General features: G+C 40.8%; 1 protein-coding gene across 1 annotated transcript in view; it reads right to left on the reverse strand.

The window, feature by feature from the left end:
* LOC122804723 (dipeptidyl peptidase 4-like) overlaps positions 1–18,770 on the reverse strand; it is a 1,230,541-nt gene that overhangs the window by 553,257 nt on the left and 658,514 nt on the right. The window contains exon 13 of the mRNA XM_044074775.1: positions 13,723–13,827. Within this exon, the coding sequence (XP_043930710.1) occupies positions 13,723–13,827 (105 nt within the window). The remainder of the gene's footprint in view (positions 1–13,722; positions 13,828–18,770) is intronic.

An 18,770-nucleotide genomic window follows, 5' to 3' on the forward strand; every position in this document is an offset into this window, starting at 1 on the left:
ATAGACTGCCCATACATGTCAAGCAGAGCACCTCATTGGCCCTCTTCAAAAGGAACCTTGATGATTGGATGGGAGATAGGAAATTCACCCCAGGGATCATGTCAGTCTCCCTGCTAGACAGGGGCCCAGAGAAGTAAATATAGTGGGAAGAAATTTCCAGGGAATTGTTATGGCTAGGCTTGCATAGGCCTTAGGGCCGATAGACTAGTACCAACCTATGAACCTATGAACATAATCAGAAATACTCAGTCTAGAGATCTAAACCTCTTCTGCAACATAAACAGAACAGTTTGGAGGAACAGGTATATTTCACAGAATATACCACTGCTAAGGAACAGACTCACCTTCCACATAAAACAAAGTTCATCCCTGTCCATTTTCAACTGCAAATTAGTTCTATGGATTGGAAACAGAAAATTTACCCAAGGACTGTCCCATGTACTACTAATGGGTAGAGGCAGCTCCTAAACACTTTATCCCATGCATGGGTCCCCTCAAATTATCTGTGGCATGACCTCAGTTATTCTTATTAGGTGTAATATATAATTATCGACCGATGAATGGGTAGAGTCAGTCTATAACCAAATGGGACAAGTTATTTCAAGTACAAAAATGGAAACTGGCAGGCCTTAAAATGTCCTCCAAGGGCAGCCATCCTATTACTTACCTATGAACCTTTGAACCTATGGATAAGGAGGCCCATTGATTGACTGTTTTATTATTTATTTTCTATTTGTTATCCATGTTTAGATAACGGGCTAAATAAACATCATCATCCTATTGGAGAACGGACATTTTTCAGCAGGGCGTTTCATACAGACATTGGCTAGTACAAAAGAAGTCCACCACTTCTCATGTAAAGCTGCCATGAAGCACAGACAAAAAAAACAAATAACCACCATTTTATGCTTCTAAACATACATTTGCTGTTTACTGAGTGTAAAAAAGCAAATAAAAGGAAAAAAAGTAGTGTGTGTGTGTGTGTGTGTGTGTGTGTGTGTGTGTGTGTGTGTGTGTGTGTGTGCGCGTGCGCATTTGTCCTCCTGTGCATGTGCATGTGTGTATGTGTTTATGGATGTGTGTGTTTTGTAAAAGATACAGAATAAGAAAGAGAGAGACAGAAGAAACAGAGCAAGATAAACAGCAAAGTGACACAGTGACTGAGAGACAGAGAGAAAGAGAGTGAGTGAGTAACAGTCTGAGCACATACCTCTCAGCTTCTTTGCTCATGAATTCTGGATAAAACCAACTTTATGGGGAGGACCTAAAATCAGGGTCAGTCTTTAAATATAATGTCAGCATTTTCTCAACAAGAACAAGCATGAAACTATGTCTGGATTCATTGACTGACAGAGCTCTTCAGTGATTTCTGGAAAATTAAACATTTTCAGGGAACAGCAATATAAGGGGCAATTGAGAGGCACAGTGGGGGGATTGCAATGTCTTACAATGTATGATTTTTTTATTCCTTTGATCACAATGAGACATCCAAAATCTACTCAGTCAATAGACAGCTGTAACTGTAGAGCACATTTCTGTGTGTGTGTGTGTGTGTGTGTGTGTGTGTGTGTGTGTGTGTGTGTGTGTGTGTGTGTGTGTGAGGGACACTGAACACTTATAAAGCTTACATTTTGGCTGTGAAATACTTCCTCCAAAAACAATTACGTATGCTACAGGAAGCTTGAAATATTAGGCAGAGGAAATATCTTGCACTAAAAGTATAACAAAGTATATACACTCTGAGGTCCGTACTCTGGTCCAGTAATCAAGGAGCCTGAATCCTCATCACTGATACTGGAGAGGGACATTCACATGGAACAAAAATGGATACACCCGGTATTTCTAGATGCAGCTCTCTGTATCAAGCACAATTTCCCCTAAGACTACACAGGGAACACACTCAGTCCGGGGGCTGGATTCAGTCTCCCTCCAGATCCCCAATAAGGTTCCTCACCGGCACAGTTGTAGGGTTAAATCCTTAGCCGAGTGTCCAAGCCAAGTCCTCCAGTGCCCTCTCTATGAAACCAGTGCTTCATGCCCCTGCTTCAAGCAGCTGACACACACAGATGCATACACTCTTTGAGATTTGATTCACACACACACACACACACACACACACACACACACACACACACACACACACACACACACACACACACAAACACACACCTTGGAAAGGCTGACTCAGATTTACTAGCTATGTCACCTTCTGCCCAAACTATCATGTATTTATACCACCACCAGAAACTCCAAAGCTATCTACTCCAAGGCTCTTACAAGGGTAACCAATTATAGTGAAAGAAATTAATATTAATACAAATGGTAGTGTTTGGCCATGAGGTAAGGCTTTCAGTAGTGGCCAAAGATGTCACCAAATATATGTAAGGGTCAGAGATTAAAATATTCTCTAAAAGACCAGCCGCAATGAAAAGTTTAAATATATTTAATAATAAATAATAAAAGAACATGAAAATACTAAATATCTATTTACGATAAACACCAGAGTTTCAATCACAGGAAATATTAAAAATAACACAGGTGGACAGGTTCACACAGTTACACAAAAACAATACTTAACTAATCTCATTATATTTTCCTGACTGATCTAAAGAAATATTATTTAATGGTTACTTACTAGGGAGCAAGGCAAGATGAAGTAGGCGACGGGGTCCTTCCTTATCAAGTTACAGAAACAGACTGAATTAGACTTCAGTCACACCTAGTATTAAAATATAATTTTTAGTGATGGATTACAGAATTACATCGCCTACATCTGGTCATCTGATGTCTGGTTCCCATGCAAGCCCCCGTGGCTTGAAGTTATCAGGATTTAGCACATATGTGTTACACAGCATCCATGGGACCGGACAACATCCCAGGCTGCGTTTTACATGAACTTCAGAACGAACTGGCTCCCCACTTAAGCACCATGTTCAATAATAGCCTCGCATCAGGCTTTGTGGCCACTGAATGGTGCACAGCAACAGTTATCCCACTCCACAAAGGGGGAGCCACCACTGATCCTGGGAACTATTGAGCTATTAGCCTGACAAGCCTGGTCTGCAAGGCTGTAGAACGTATCATCATGGATCTCATAAACAAAGACATTGGTAACCTCCAAACTCTGGATCCCACCCAGTTCAGGTTTGTGAAAGGCAGATCATGCCTCCTGAACCTGACTGACTTCTTTGAGGCAGTCACCAAAGCCGTAGATGAGGGTAAGGTGGTTCACACAGCCTATCTTGACCTCGCCAAGGCTTTCGACACAATCCCCCATTCTGGAATTATAGCTAAACTCACTAAACTAGGTATAAATCCCTACGTCAGAAGATGGGTTGCCAACTGGCTCACTGACAGAACCCACACTGTAAAAGTTGCAGACTTCAAATCTGACCTCAAAGCAGTTCAAGTGGAGTACCACAGGTTCCATCCTGGAACCTCTCCTGTTTGCTATCTACTTCTCTGAAGTACAGGCTAACACAGAAGGCCTCTGGCTAATGAAGTTTGCAGATGACTGCAAACTAGGAGCCATAGTCAAGTCCCCAAATGATGTGGACATCCTACAGAAGGGCCTCGCTGAGACAGATGCCTGGTGTCAGAGCCATGGCCTCAAGCTCAATGCCAAAAACTGCAGTTTCATCCCCTTTGGTATAAACTCTGTACCCATGAACTACCACATAGGCAGCAATCTACTTAACACTGAATGTGTGATAAGAAACCTTGGGACCCAGGTGGACAGTAGTCTCTCCTTTGATAGTCACATCGCCACAGTAGTCAGGAAGTCCTTCTACATGGCACACCTCATCATAAAAGGGTTCTCATCCAGGGAAAAAAAGAGGTCATTGTTCCCCTCTACTCGACAATCATTAGACCCATTATAGAGTACAATGACCCTTTTGGAATGTACCTCACAAGACATCTGCAGCAGCTGGAAAGGCCACAGAAGTACCTCACAAAGAGGATTACTGGCCTCAAACAAATGCCCTTCACTGACCACCTCAAAAAACTCCAGCTTTACTCCATAGCATATCGCCTACTCTGAGGTGATCTCTGCCTAACATATAAAGCTATGTCAAATCCAGAGCTGTTGGACATGCTACACCTAAAGAAATCCCAATCCCTCTGAGCTACACACTCTAGGGAGTCACCACAATAAACAGGGCATGTTGGAGGGATATATTCCTGTCCCAGAGACCTCCCATACTCTGGAACAATCTACCCATCTATGTCAAGCAAAGTTCTTCATTAGCACTCTTCAATAAAAATCTTGATGAGTGGATGGGAAATAGGAAATACACCCCGGGGATCACTTATGTATCTCTGCTCAACAGTGGCGCAGGAAAATAACTTTCTTGGGTGTGGTAAGCCAGGGAACCTTGTTGGCTAGGCTTATGTAGGCCCTTGGGCTGATAGCCTAGTACCTACCTATGAACCTATGTGTCAATAATACACATTCACAGACCCTTGCTAAGATCTGCTGCTGCTCCTGGAAGTCATAAAACAATTTCAAACCTCTATCCTTCAACAGTAATAATTTGTTCAACCCAAAGACAATACAGAATGCTTCATAGTACAGTCTTTTTGTCTGTGGCTGCATTGAGAAGTGCAAGGTACACTCTTTATGGCCTAGGCCCAGTAATTTAATTTCAGAACATTTTTCAAAGTTAGTTGAAGCTGGACTGTGATTAACCTTTTCTCTTCCAGTATCCTCTGTTAAAAGATATACATGTAAAACAGTTACAATAATACATGTATAATTCTTTTTCTGTCCAGCAGGGAACACTCTTGGTACATTTTACATAAGTAACTTTACAAATACATTTTCAACATAAGCACCTGTACAAATCAGTTTGATATACAATTGACATATAATTCTTTACTAAATTCCAGCTGGCGTGCTGGCATATGTTAAACATCCACTGCCCTAGTTATCCTGGCATAACTGGCAATACCTCACATCACATATAAAAAATACAAAACCATTTAACAGATATTCCATTATTTTGCTGAAAATGCCCATCCTTTTAGACATTATTGCTTGTTTTATTTACATTTGTTTATCAGGGTAGTGCACTGAGCATTCACAGGTAAACACAAGGTTGTCGTGAAAACAAAAGGCTGTATACATGATATTATGATCCAATCCTAACTGGTTAGTCTCATTATGGCACAATCCTCTTTTCTGCAGAAATCCGAGGAATATGGAAAACTCTATATAAGCAATCAATACATCTGTAAATAACAGTTCAATAACTGTCATTAAACATATGGATCAGTAAACATTCATAAAACTCAAAGGCCTGTCTAAACAATGCAGTGACAGTAAATGCCTGTTTTCAAGCAGAGCCTGGTGCAGATCACATGACATGGAAATCCTTCACATGATGCAGAAGCTGTGCTCCCCTGCAACATCTGCATACACCCAAAATGCAAATGTGGACAGAAATGAGCTGAGTACTAGTCTTTGAGGAATGCTGTGGACACGTAGGCAGAGGTTTGGGATGCTTTTGCCTCATTAAATTTGATGAGTACCAGTTGTTAGCTAGATGGTGAAGCACAGAATTGTTGAACTGCTTACTCCAGTGGTGTTCTATTTTATAGGGCTAGTGAGTGACATGCTGTGGAAAAGATGTTTATTAAATCTAAAAACAGAGCAGCTGTGCTTCAGCCCACAACATTGTTATTTGGATATTTTTGGTCAGGCCAGTTAGGGTACTGTCAGCTTTGTGGTAGGATCTGAAATCATGATGTTTGTTTGGGAGCTGTGGATGACTGAGGAGATTATTGTTTAGCTCTTTGTGAATTAGCTCCTCAGAAGTTCTGGCCAGACGACACACTGATGCTATAGTCCAATGGCCATTTCTCCAATTTGCCTCCATTTCGAATGATAACAATATCAGCTGTTTTCTAGTCCTAAAAGTGCATTATTTTCAGTTAGGAATCTATTAATGATTGACTGTTCAAGTAACACTACAACCCCAAGTGTAAAAATGGGAAAAAAGGGGAGCATGGATGGATGGATGGATGGATGGCGGGTTGGATAGATGTATGTATGTATGGATGGATGGATGGGGGGTTGGACAGATGTATGTATGGATGGACGGATGGATGGATGGATAGGGGGTTGGATAGATGTATGGATGGATGGACGGACGGATGGATGGATGGATGGATGGATGGATGGATGGATGGATGGACGGATGTGGGATGGATGGATGGATGGATGGATGGATGGATGGATGGATGGATGGACGGATGTGGGACAGAAGGATGGATGGATGGACAGATGGGGGTTGGATAGATGTATGTATGGATGGACGGATGGATGGATGGATGGACGGATGTGGGATGGATGGATGGATGGATGGGGGATGGATGGATGGATTGCAAATATTGCTGCACGTAGATACTTTTCAAGGGAGATAGTAATGCTGTGTGTAAGCAAATACTTAGATTCAGAGAAGCTGTTTCAAAGTAACCTTTTAGTTAACTGTACTCAGTGTGAACAACATTGCAAGTGGTATAATCCTCTCCTTTAGCTGGTTTCAACATTAAATATAAGAGCATTTATTTATTTATTTCCTGATTGGCATTTGTTTACTGGGATAGTTAACTGGGCTATTAACAGCCCATTTCCAGTGGAGGTCTGGGTAGAAAAGCTCCATAAAATACATACTACATTTAACAGAATTAACAGTGTGAAATTTTATACAAAAATATAACATTATAAAGAAAATTTAACTATATAAATTTTACATGAAAAATAACTGCACAGGCAAGCAACAGCAATTAGTTAAACTAGTGAGTGTCTTTGAATGCATTCTTAAGATTACAAAGAAGTTAAATAAAAGTGAAAAGGGTAAATTATGCAAGAGATTATGTTATACGTTTAGTTAAGATATCTCTAGAGATTTAATTGATACAGAAATTTGAAATATGAGTATATACAAGAAGATGTCAGTCAGGTTATGAAGGGAGAATGTCTAGTACAAGTACATATCCAGTTAGCAGAGAGATGTTTAGGCAAAGACGTTTTGAAAGAAGCATGACTCTGAGTGGTTCGAATTGCTAATGGAAGGGCATTCCAGGCTCTGGCTACCACACAAGTGTAAAGTAGTTGGCCTGCAGGAAGGTTTGGCTTGTGGGCTTGCAAAAGGTGCTGCTTTTCAGATCTAAGGGACCTGTTGGGAAGAGAGTGGGTAAATAATATACTTAGAGCAGGACAATCTGAGAGCATGAAAATAACTCCGTACGCTGTAGTTACCTGTGGGCAGGTGACATAGTATAGGGGTTCAAGCCAGTTCACAGAGTGTAGGGTTGTGCAGTGGTGGCTAGAATATCTAGCATTTGTTGCAGACTTGGAGATTTTGTTACAACATGTTTCAAGTTTAGTTTTTACGGATATAGCAGGTTAGTAAGCAAGGAGGCACAGTAGATAAGAGAGGGAAGCCGATAAGTGGTAGCAGGTGCTTGTTTACTGGGAGGAGAAAGGAAATGTTTATGCCTGTAAAGAATACATAGTTTCTGGTGTGTTTTACTAATATTGTGTTGTATGTGCAGGTTGAATTTTAGGCTTTCATCAATTATTACTCCTAGCAGTTTAGTGTGGTTTACTACTTCAAAATAAAACTGCTAAAATGTTGGCCAAAAGCTTCTAATCTGGCTTCATACAGGTTCCTAGGTAAGTACTAGGCCAGATGCCATTCCTGGCCATTTTAAACCCATCCAATTTCACTTTTTCTGCTTGAAATAACCTATCCTATTTACCCATCCCATGGTCGATAATTATACATTACCCCAATGAGAAAAACTGGATCATATCACTGATAATCTGAGGAGACCCATGCATGGGATAAAGCATTTACAAGCTACCTCTGTCCAGTAGTAGTAGTAGTACAGGGGTCAGTCCTAGGGTAAATTTTCTGTTTACCATCCAAACATCTATGGATTTGTAGCTTATGAAACAATTGAATATAATACCATTATGCCAAGCTGTTTTGTGTTTGGTTTTTTTTGCATTTTTTTTGGGAGGGGGGACTTTGTAGTGTACTGCCTTAACTGCAACCAATTTTTTATTGAGTTTTATAACTTGACATTTTTCCAAAGCAATTTAAATACTGTGAACCTGTTTTGCTCATTAGGTATTACTTTCTTTTCCAATGTTTTGCCCATATTTTGGTATTTTATTTGTACTCAGTCTTAGTTTGAAGACTGTTTCCTGTTTCTTCCTAATTACCAATATGACATCAGTAAATGAAACCGTCATTTAGACAGCCATTATGGGGTGGCATTGGCTTTTACCTAAAACCTTATCCCTTGAGAACACTTTGCTTATATGAATAAAGGTGGTATGCAATACATTGTCTGCAAAGGGTATTGCCAACTGCAGCCCTGCCATCCCACCATCCAGAATGGGTGTTGGTTCCCTGGGATCCATAAAAGACTCCCCCCTCCCTTGTTCTTTTTCTTAGACCATGCAAACAGGCCGTGCTCCATTTCTCTCCATGCCTGCCTAGCTCCTCCAGTAGCTGGGATAGTAAACGAATCCTGGTCATCTGGGACATAGTCAAGAAGTCATCCCTCTATTCCACAGATCCAGGTGCTCATTACATAGAAATTTACTGAATTACTGTCCATCAGTCCATAAAAGTCAACCAAAGAAAGCTGAACTTTAAGTAACATACAACATATTCTGTTTCAAAAAATCATGCTTTCAAACACTAAAGAATTAATAAGTTTACCAGCTGGTGACAAAGCCCTCCATATCACATACCTTCCTTACTGTATAGAAGGTTACAGCATGTGGGGGATGCCATACATCTGGGGATAGAGTAATTGTAATGCCAATACTACCATCATTATAGCAGTAAGTTGTTTCTTACAAGCCCATACTTTGGGACGACTGTAATTGCACTCAGCCTCACTTTAAAGGCCATTTCATTGCTCACTGTTCAAAACAACTTATTTACTTTTTGTCCAGTATTTATAGCTTAATATTCTTTTTGGAAATCTTTCCTTTAATAATATGCCACATGGATACTTTCCTGAGACAAACTAAAGATGATTGTTTTTTCTAATTTAATTAAATGTTCTGTGAATCTATTGATGAAAGAAAATAAAAGCAGCAAAACAAGCCAGACTCTGAGAAGTTTCCTTATCGTATACGTCATCATTAAATGCAGGGCTTTATACACCTACGTGCTCATCAAATGCAGGGGTTTATACACCTACGTGCTCATCAAATGCAGGGGTTTATACACCTACGTGCTCATCAAATGCAGGGGTTTATACACCTACGTGCTCATCAAATGCAGGGGATTATACACCTACGTGCTCATCAAATGCAGGCATTTATACACCTACGTGCTCATTAAATGCAGGAGTTTATACACCTACGTGCTCATCAAATGCAGGGGTTTATACACCTACGTGCTCATCAAATGCAGGCATTTATACACCTACGTGCTCATTAAATGCAGGGGTTTATACACCTACGTGCTCATCAAATGCAGGGGTTTATACACCTACGTGCTCATCAAATGCAGGGGTTTATACACCTACGTGCTCATCAAATGCAGGGGTGTATACACCTACGTGCTCATCAAATGCAGGGGTTTATGCACCTACGTGCTCATTAAATCCAGGGGTTTATACACCTATGTGGTCATGAAATGCAGGGGTTTATACACCTACGTGCTCATCAAATGCAGGCGTTTATACAGCTACGTGCTCATCAAATGCAGGGGTTTATACACCTACGTGCTCATCAAATGCAGGCGTTTATACATCTACGTGCTCATCAAATGCAGGGGTTTATACACCTACGTGCTCATCAAATGCAGGCGTTTATACACCTACGTGCTCATCAAATGCAGGGGTTTATACACCTCGTGCTCATCAAATGCAGGGGTTTATACACCTACGTGCTCATCAAATGCAGGGGTTTATACACCTACGTGCTCATCAAATGCAGGGGTTTATACACCTACGTGCTCATCAAATGCAGGCGTTTATACATCTACGTGCTCATCAAATGCAGGGGTTTATACACCTACGTGCTCATCAAATGCAGGGGTTTATACACCTATGTACTCATCAAATGCAGGGGTTTATACACCTACGTGCTCATCAAATGCAGGGGTTTATACACCTACGTGTTCATCAAATGCAGGCATTTATACATCTACGTGCTCATCAAATGCAGGGGTTTATACACCTACGTGCTCATCAAATGCAGGGGTTTATACACCTACGTCGTCATCAAATGCAGGGGTTTATACACCTACGTCGTCATCAAATGCAGGGCTTTATACACCCACGTCGTCATCAAATGCAGGGCTTTATACACCTACGTCGTCATCAAATGCAGGCGTTTATACACCTACGTCGTCATCAAATGCAGGGGTTTATACACCTACGTGCTCATCAAATGCAGGGGTTTATACACCTATGTGCTCATCAAATGCAGGGGTTTATACACCTACGTGCTCATCAAATGCAGGCGTTTATACACCTACGTCGTCATCAAATGCAGGGGTTTATACACCTACGTCGTCATCAAATGCAGGCGTTTATACACCTACGTGCTCATCAAATGCAGGGGTTTATACACCTACGTGCTCATCAAATGCAGGGGTTTATACACCTACGTGCTCATCAAATGCAGGGGTTTATACACCTACGTGCTCATCAAATGCAGCCGTTTATACACCTACGTGCTCATCAAATGCAGGGGTTTATACACCTACGTGCTCATCAAATGCAGGGGTTTATACACCTACGTGCTCATCAAATGCAGGGGTTTATACACCTACGTGCTCATCAAATGCAGGCGTTTATACACCTACGTGCTCATCAAATGCAGGGGTTTATACACCTACGTCGTCATCAAATGCAGGGGTTTATACACCTACGTCGTCATCAAATGCAGGGGTTTATACACCTACGTCGTCATCAAATGCAGGGCTTTATACACCTACATGCTCATCAAATGCAGGGCTTTATACACCTACGTGCTCATCAAATGCAGGGCTTTATACACCTACGTGCTCATCAAATGCAGGGCTTTATACACCTACATGCTCATCAAATGCAGGGGTTTATACACCTACGTCGTCATCAAATGCAGGGCTTTATACACCTACGTGCTCATCAAATGCAGGGCTTTATACACCTACGTCGTCATCAAATGCAGGGGTTTATACACCTACGTGCTCATCAAATGCAGGGGTTTATACACCTACGTGCTCATCAAATGCAGGGGTTTATACACCTACGTGCTCATCAAATGCAGGGGTTTATACACCTACGTGCTCATCAAATGCAGGGTTTATTCACCTACGTGCTCATCAAATGCAGGGGTTTATACACCTACGTGCTCATCAAATGCAGGGGTTTATACACCTACGTGCTCATCAAATGCAGGGGTTTATACACCTACGTGCTCATCAAATGCAGGGGTTTATACACCTACGTGCTCATCGAATGCAGGGGTTTATACACCTACGTGCTCATCAAATGCAGGGGTTTTTACACCTACGTGCTCATCAAATGCAGGGTTTATACACCTACGTGCTCATCAAATGCAGGGGTTTATACACCTACGGGCTCATCAAATGCAGGCGTTTATACACCTACGTGCTCATCAAATGCAGGCGTTTATACACCTACGTGCTCATCAAATGCAGGGGTTTATACACCTACGTGCTCATCAAATGCAGGGGTTTATACACCTACGTGCTCATCAAATGCAGGGGATTATACACCTACGTGCTCATCAAATGCAGGCATTTATACACCTACGTGCTCATCAAATGCAGGGGTTTATACACCTACGTGCTCATCAAATGCAGGGGTTTATACACCTACGTGCTCATCAAATGCAGGCATTTATACACCTACGTGCTCATCAAATGCAGGGGTTTATACACCTACGTGCTCATCAAATGCAGGGGTTTATACACCTACGTGCTCATCAAATGCAGGGGTTTATACACCTACGTGCTCATCAAATGCAGGGGTGTATACACCTACGTGCTCATCAAATGCAGGGGTTTATACACCTACGTGCCCATTAAATCCAGAGGTCTATACACCTATGTGGTCATGAAATGCAGGGGTTTATACACCTACGTGCTCATCAAATGCAGGCGTTTATACAGCTACGTGCTCATCAAATGCAGGGGTTTATACACCTACGTGCTCATCAAATGCAGGGGTTTATACACCTACGTGCTCATCAAATGCAGGGGTTTATACACCTACGTGCTCATCAAATGCAGGGGTGTATACACCTACGTGCTCATCAAATGCAGGGGTTTATGCACCTACGTGCTCATTAAATCCAGGGGTTTATACACCTACGTGCTCATCAAATGCAGGCATTTATACATCTACGTGCTCATCAAATGCAGGGGTTTATACACCTACATGCTCATCAAATGCAGGGCTTTATACACCTACATGCTCATCAAATGCAGGGCTTTATACACCTACGTGCTCATCAAATGCAGGGCTTTATACACCTACGTCGTCATCAAATGCAGGGCTTTATACACCTACGTGCTCATCAAATGCAGGGCTTTATACACCTACGTGCTCATCAAATGCAGGGGTTTATACACCTATGTGCTCATCAAATGCAGGGGTTTATACACCTACGTGCTCATCAAATGCAGGGGTTTATACACCTACGTGCTCATCAAATGCAGGGGTTTATACACCTACGTGCTCATCAAATGCAGGCATTTATACACCTACGTGCTCATCAAATGCAGGGGTTTATACACCTACGTGCTCATCAAATGCAGGGGTTTATACACCTACATGCTCATCAAATGCAGGGGTTTATACACCTACGTGCTCATCAAATGCAGCCGTTTATACACCTACGTGCTCATCAAATGCAGGGGTTTATACACCTACGTGCTCATCAAATGCAGGGGTTTATACACCTACGTGCTCATCAAATGCAGGGGTTTATACACCTACGTGCTCATCAAATGCAGGCGTTTATACACCTACGTGCTCATCAAATGCAGGGGTTTATACACCTATGTGCTCATCAAATGCAGGGGTTTATACACCTACGTGCTCATCAAATGCAGGGGTTTATACACCTACGTGCTCATCAAATGCAGGGGTTTATACACCTACGTGCTCATCAAATGCAGGGGTTTATACACCTACGTGCTCATCAAATGCAGGGGTTTATACACCTACATGCTCATCAAATGCAGGGGTTTATACACCTATGTGCTCATCAAATGCAGGGGTTTATACACCTACGTGCTCATCAAATGCAGGGGTTTATACACCTACATGCTCATCAAATGCAGGGGTTTATATCCCTCTAGTTCAAAGACTCAAGTAGTCTTTGGGGCTTTATCAACTCCATAAACACATTTTTTAAGACTCTTTAAGAAACTTTTTTGACATATTCTCCTTTTGTCTTTCCTGGATACACAACTGTTCACTGGCAATCATTTTAATGTTTTCTGAAGCATGTCTAGAATGTATTAACATTTCTAGAGGGTTATCACATCTGTGTAAATGTCCTGATTTTAATACTTCCTTAACTCAATCACTCCTTATAATGATAACTCTGACATGCCAGGCCAGCCGTATGCCTGTTGAATGACTGCAATGGTTTTAATTGCATAACCACACTGAATAACACATCAGTCATTACAAACAACTAAATATAACGAACAACATACCTACCATTGTATCATTTATATAATGAATGTGCTTATAGCCAGTTTTATCACTGAGTACTCTGTAGTATTTTAAATTGTCTGATGTGAAGTAGGGCTCAGACGGTTGGAACTATAAAACAAAAGAAACATACATATTACTCACTTTGTCAAAAAAAAAAAAAAAACATTGATTCAAGGCACATTCTCATTCATATTACTTACTTTGTCAGAAAAAGACACATTTCTGAGTAGCACAGACCCAAGTGCGGAACTCATGGTAAAAAATCAAACCAACCAAAACACATACCATGCTTCTCTGATATGTAGAGGAATACATTTAATCAAATATTAAGCACTTTCATCCACAAATGTTCTAAAAAGACTTCATCAGGTGTGCGATGTAAGCACTTAATATTTGATTAAATCTATTCCTCTGCATTACAGTGAAGCTTGGTATTTGCTTTGATTTATGCATTTCTAAGTAATCACTGAATGATTTTTAAATGCCCATATCATAGAAATAAAGGTTACAAGAATGTTGTTTGATTCTGCAGTATTCAAAGTGCATGTGTCCAAACACAGTAGCCTATGGGATCATAATGATTTCAACTGCAAGTGGAGAAGGATTGAATTGTTGAACTGCTTCCTCCAAAAGTGATATGTTTTTGCACTGGTAGTGGGTGATTCACGCTTCTACAGAAAACTTTTTTTGCTGAGAGACTATCTGTCAACAGAACTTTCCATCCAAGAATGCTGGAATGGAGAACTGTTTATTTTCTCTGAGATACAGTAACCTTAGACCGAGTTATCAGAAGTGCATTATAAGATTCCATGCAAGTAATATAACATCATGTTAACTAAAATACACTTCTGGATTACAATGATAAGTTGTGTTTTGGCATTCTGTATCCTCTCCTGAATATGAAGAAAAAATAAGTTTATTTAGTGTATAAGTGTAAAATAAGATAAACTGTTATGGAAGGACATCAGTACATAATGTATTTACATATAGACTTCAAATACATCGCAAAAGACTGGGGTATGTGCCTTAAATCTAACAATGCTGTTACCAGTTCATGTGATGGATGGGATTTAAATCCTTCTGCTGTCGACAAATGTATTAGGAAAAGAGACCTAGACCTTAAATCCCACCTGCTATTACCAAATAATGTGATAGCATAGTGAGTTTTGAATTCTGTTGCTGCCACAAAATAACATGAAATGCAGGGGATAACAGACTTAATCTACACCCCACAGGCAGCTGGTATATATGCAAGGTGTCATTAGCATTAAAAACTTATGGGAAATACTTACAACTGCCTTGGTTTATGACTTTCACCTGTCACACCCAAATAAGCTTTATACCACCAGCTACAGAACAGTGTTATAATCCTTGACTTCCCAGGATTTCACACATCTCAACCTGAGCCTAGTGCATTATAGTGCAATATTGCCAGCACTAACAGACTTATCAAAGTGACCTTCACATGTTCACAGTGTCACAATGTTCACAAGCAGGGGCTTCCGATTCTTTCACAGTCACAGTACCATTTTTTTCTGTAATCATGGTGCAGGCTGCCATGTTAAGATTACTAATCTAAAACCAATAAATCAGTTTCTGGACACTTCAACAGCACCAAGGATACAAAACCAGCTGGGGTTGGGAGGGTGGCCTAATGTTTAAGGTGTTTGCCTTACAAAACACATGGTGCAGGGTTTGAGTCTCACAAGGGATAACTGGCTAGGCTTAAAATGGCTGGCAAGAGCAGTTAGCTTAGTACTAATCCATGAACCATGAACCATTAGATTTGAGAGGCCAACCTTTCAGCAGGCTTAAATTTCTTACAGTACTGTGCCATATTTTTGTAATACTTAGCCAATAATATTTTCATATAAGCCACCTTGTTAATGCTTTATTCCTAGATGGCTTGAAAAAGGAATATCGTCTGCTATGGCCTAAAGTACCCAGTGGCAGTCTCTTGGGATTACTACCTAGAGTATCACTTCTCCCTGTAAAACCTCTCTAAAAGCCCATTCTCTGTATACAGGCTATCTGTGCTCCTGAAAGTCAGACGCTACCTTGGCTGCCTCCTGCAGGTATTGCAAGGTAGTAAGAAGTGTACCAGATGCAATTCTATCTCTTCATAGTCCTTCCCAACTGCCCTTCTATTGGAAGTTCTGTATAATCTGACAGTTGCGATTCAGCTTTAGACTTACTGCTCCCATAAATCCCTTCCCTTTAATCAGCACCAATTAGAAGAAACCCCATACCTTCTGATACATGTGTCTCTGTTCTAGCTTTGATTCTAATTTATTGCTATCACCTATTTCTTCACCTGAAGTCACCAGGCTCTGTGAAAGGTGTGGTCACTGGTCATTTCTTTTCCTATGCCATCTACATATGCTTTTCTCCAGACATAGCTGTGTGTAATTATATGTACACAAGTCATGTTCTGTTAGGACAACTACTGACATATCATCAAAATCTTCCACCTGATTTGCCTCCTTACCTTGTTCCAGTCCAGATAAGCCCCTGCTAATGCCAGCTGAAAAGGTGTCCCTCCCATGGCCCAATTTGTATTTCTTGTCCCTGGAAAGCAATGCTGCTACCTAGCAACTTAAGTGTAGTTATTTGTTATGCAGTATCCCTCTTAAGACTAGTTTTTTACCCTCTACCAGGATAGGGCACAGGGTGTTGTAATAATCTGGACTGAATGCAGAGTCAAGATGACCCACTACTTCTGCTATCTCTTTCACATGGCTTTTTGTTTCCATCCTTGTCTTTGTGGCATTTGGACCACAGAATTCCAATTTGGTTAGTCTGGAAGCACCTAACCGCTGAACTTTGGTGGGTAGTGGAATCATCAACATCCCACTTTACCTGTGCAACCTGACATGATGATGTAGATTCAAAACAAATCCAAGTCAGAAGGTCATGAGCAGCAAATATTTTATTTGGTAAGCCACTTAAAACCAAAACAAAAATTACATATATATAGTAAGTGCTTTCATCCCTTATCAGAACTACATCAGAATATAAAAACAGTTACAAAACTTTTATACACACTTCCATGAGCAATGACAACACTTCCTTTGATGTTTCAAGAGGGAGTGTCTCCAACCATTCCTAGACAAAGTAGCATCACAGTGCCATCTAGTGTTCGGCAGATTTAAGTGCACTTCAACTTGACAGTGTGTAATCTTGCAAGCCAGCTAGAGAACTGTAAACTTTTTGTATCAAACAGATATGAAAGTAATGTATTTCAGCTTTTCCCAGTTAGGGTCACCAAAGCAGAACACCAGTCCACTTATGATTGGCAGTAGATTTTTACAGTGCCAAGGTGCCAGCCTGACAGCCAACCTTCAACAAAGGCACACCCATTCACACACACACCTACCTGCATATCTTTAAACATCACTCAACTATGGGAAGGACATGCAAACACCACACAGAAAGCACTCCAGCCAAGAATCAAACTGGAGAACCTCTTGCTGTGAGGTGACATACATATATATATATATATATATATATATATATATATATATATATATATATATATCTATATATTAGTTTCCGTGAAAAATCTTAAATTAAATTTTAATTAAAATTAAATTAAAAAATAATAAAATGAGAAATGTGTAATCCTTTAACCATGTAAAACATAACTATGTTAAAACTGTATACATAAAAATCACTCCAAAAACTAGTACTTAAAAATAACTCAATATTCAATTCATGCAATGAAATGGTAAAAATTATATGATGTGTAAATTGCCCCTATGGGTTCTGTTATACCCAGGCTAAGCACTATGTTAACCTCTCTTTTGCAGTTGTGCCCTGCTCACCATTTTCTCCAACTCCTTGCCTGAAGCACATTACCAGCCTGTCAACTGGATCCTCATATCCTCATGCAAAACACTGAGTGTTGTTTCTTCTTAAGCAGAAAGTGTATCATAATTAGTTTGCCCTCTTAAGGCTCTATTTACACTTCTTTATAACTGCACCTGTCACCCCTGGGATTCCGGACACTGGCAAAGGCTCTTGCTGCCCCTATAGTGCCTTTTTTAGGCAAGGTTCAAATGACAAATTCACCACCGTAACAGGTACAGGCAAGCAAAAACTGAGGGTAATGCTACTGAACTCTAGAAGTCTAAACCTCAAACAGAACATCGATATCTGTGCAGTGACTGAGACCTGGTTCAAGATTCCAGAGAGCACCCCTGCATTACTAGGCTATAACTCATACCATACCTTTCGGCCAGCTAACCTGGACTGGAACACCAAAGGCGGAGGTGTGCTCGTATTCATTAAGAATATCCACACCTCCAGGCTAGTTGCTCAGCATAATGCATCCGAGGTTATCCAAGTGCAACTAACTCTGGGCAAAACTGTAATCCAAATTGTAGCTTGCTACAGATCCCCCACCATGCCCCAGGATTCCCACTCCTCTTTTCTTGATATACTGGAAAATATTAGGGTTCAACCAAACACGCTAATATTGGGCGATTTCAACTACCCCACCATTAACTGGGAAAACTACTTTGTTGGCTAGGCTTACTTAGGCCCTTGGGCTGATAGCCTAGTACTTACCTATGAACCTATGAACCTATGAACTATTTTATTACTATTTCTGTAATGAAAAGTCCATGCTGATGGACAATAGAGGTACGACTGCTGAATCCTATACAAATGCACTTTATAAGCACTTGCATGAGTGCATGGATCGTGCAATCCCTAACAGAACCAAGATGCTACCCTCCAAAAAAAGGAAGCCAATCTGGTGGTCCCCTGCCATAAACAAACTCTACAACAGAAGAAAGAAGCTGTTGCAATAAAGAGCAAAATCCCATGATTGGAGGAACTCCGTGGTCAGCCTCAGTAAGAAGCTGAGATCTCTCATAAAATCCTCCAAAGCTAGTTACAAAAACAAAATCACCACTGATTCTAAAGACAACCACAAAGCATTATATAGCTATGTCAAGAATCTCAATGGCAACACTCAGATCTGCTCTGAGTTACAGCACAATGGCACTAAATATACAGAACCAACTGATATTGCCAGCATCCTGGCA

The sequence above is a fragment of the Protopterus annectens genome, chromosome 6.part0, assembly GCF_019279795.1.
Source record: "Protopterus annectens isolate FY-2018-M chromosome 6.part0, PAN1.0, whole genome shotgun sequence".
NCBI lineage: Eukaryota > Metazoa > Chordata > Ceratodontiformes > Protopteridae > Protopterus > Protopterus annectens.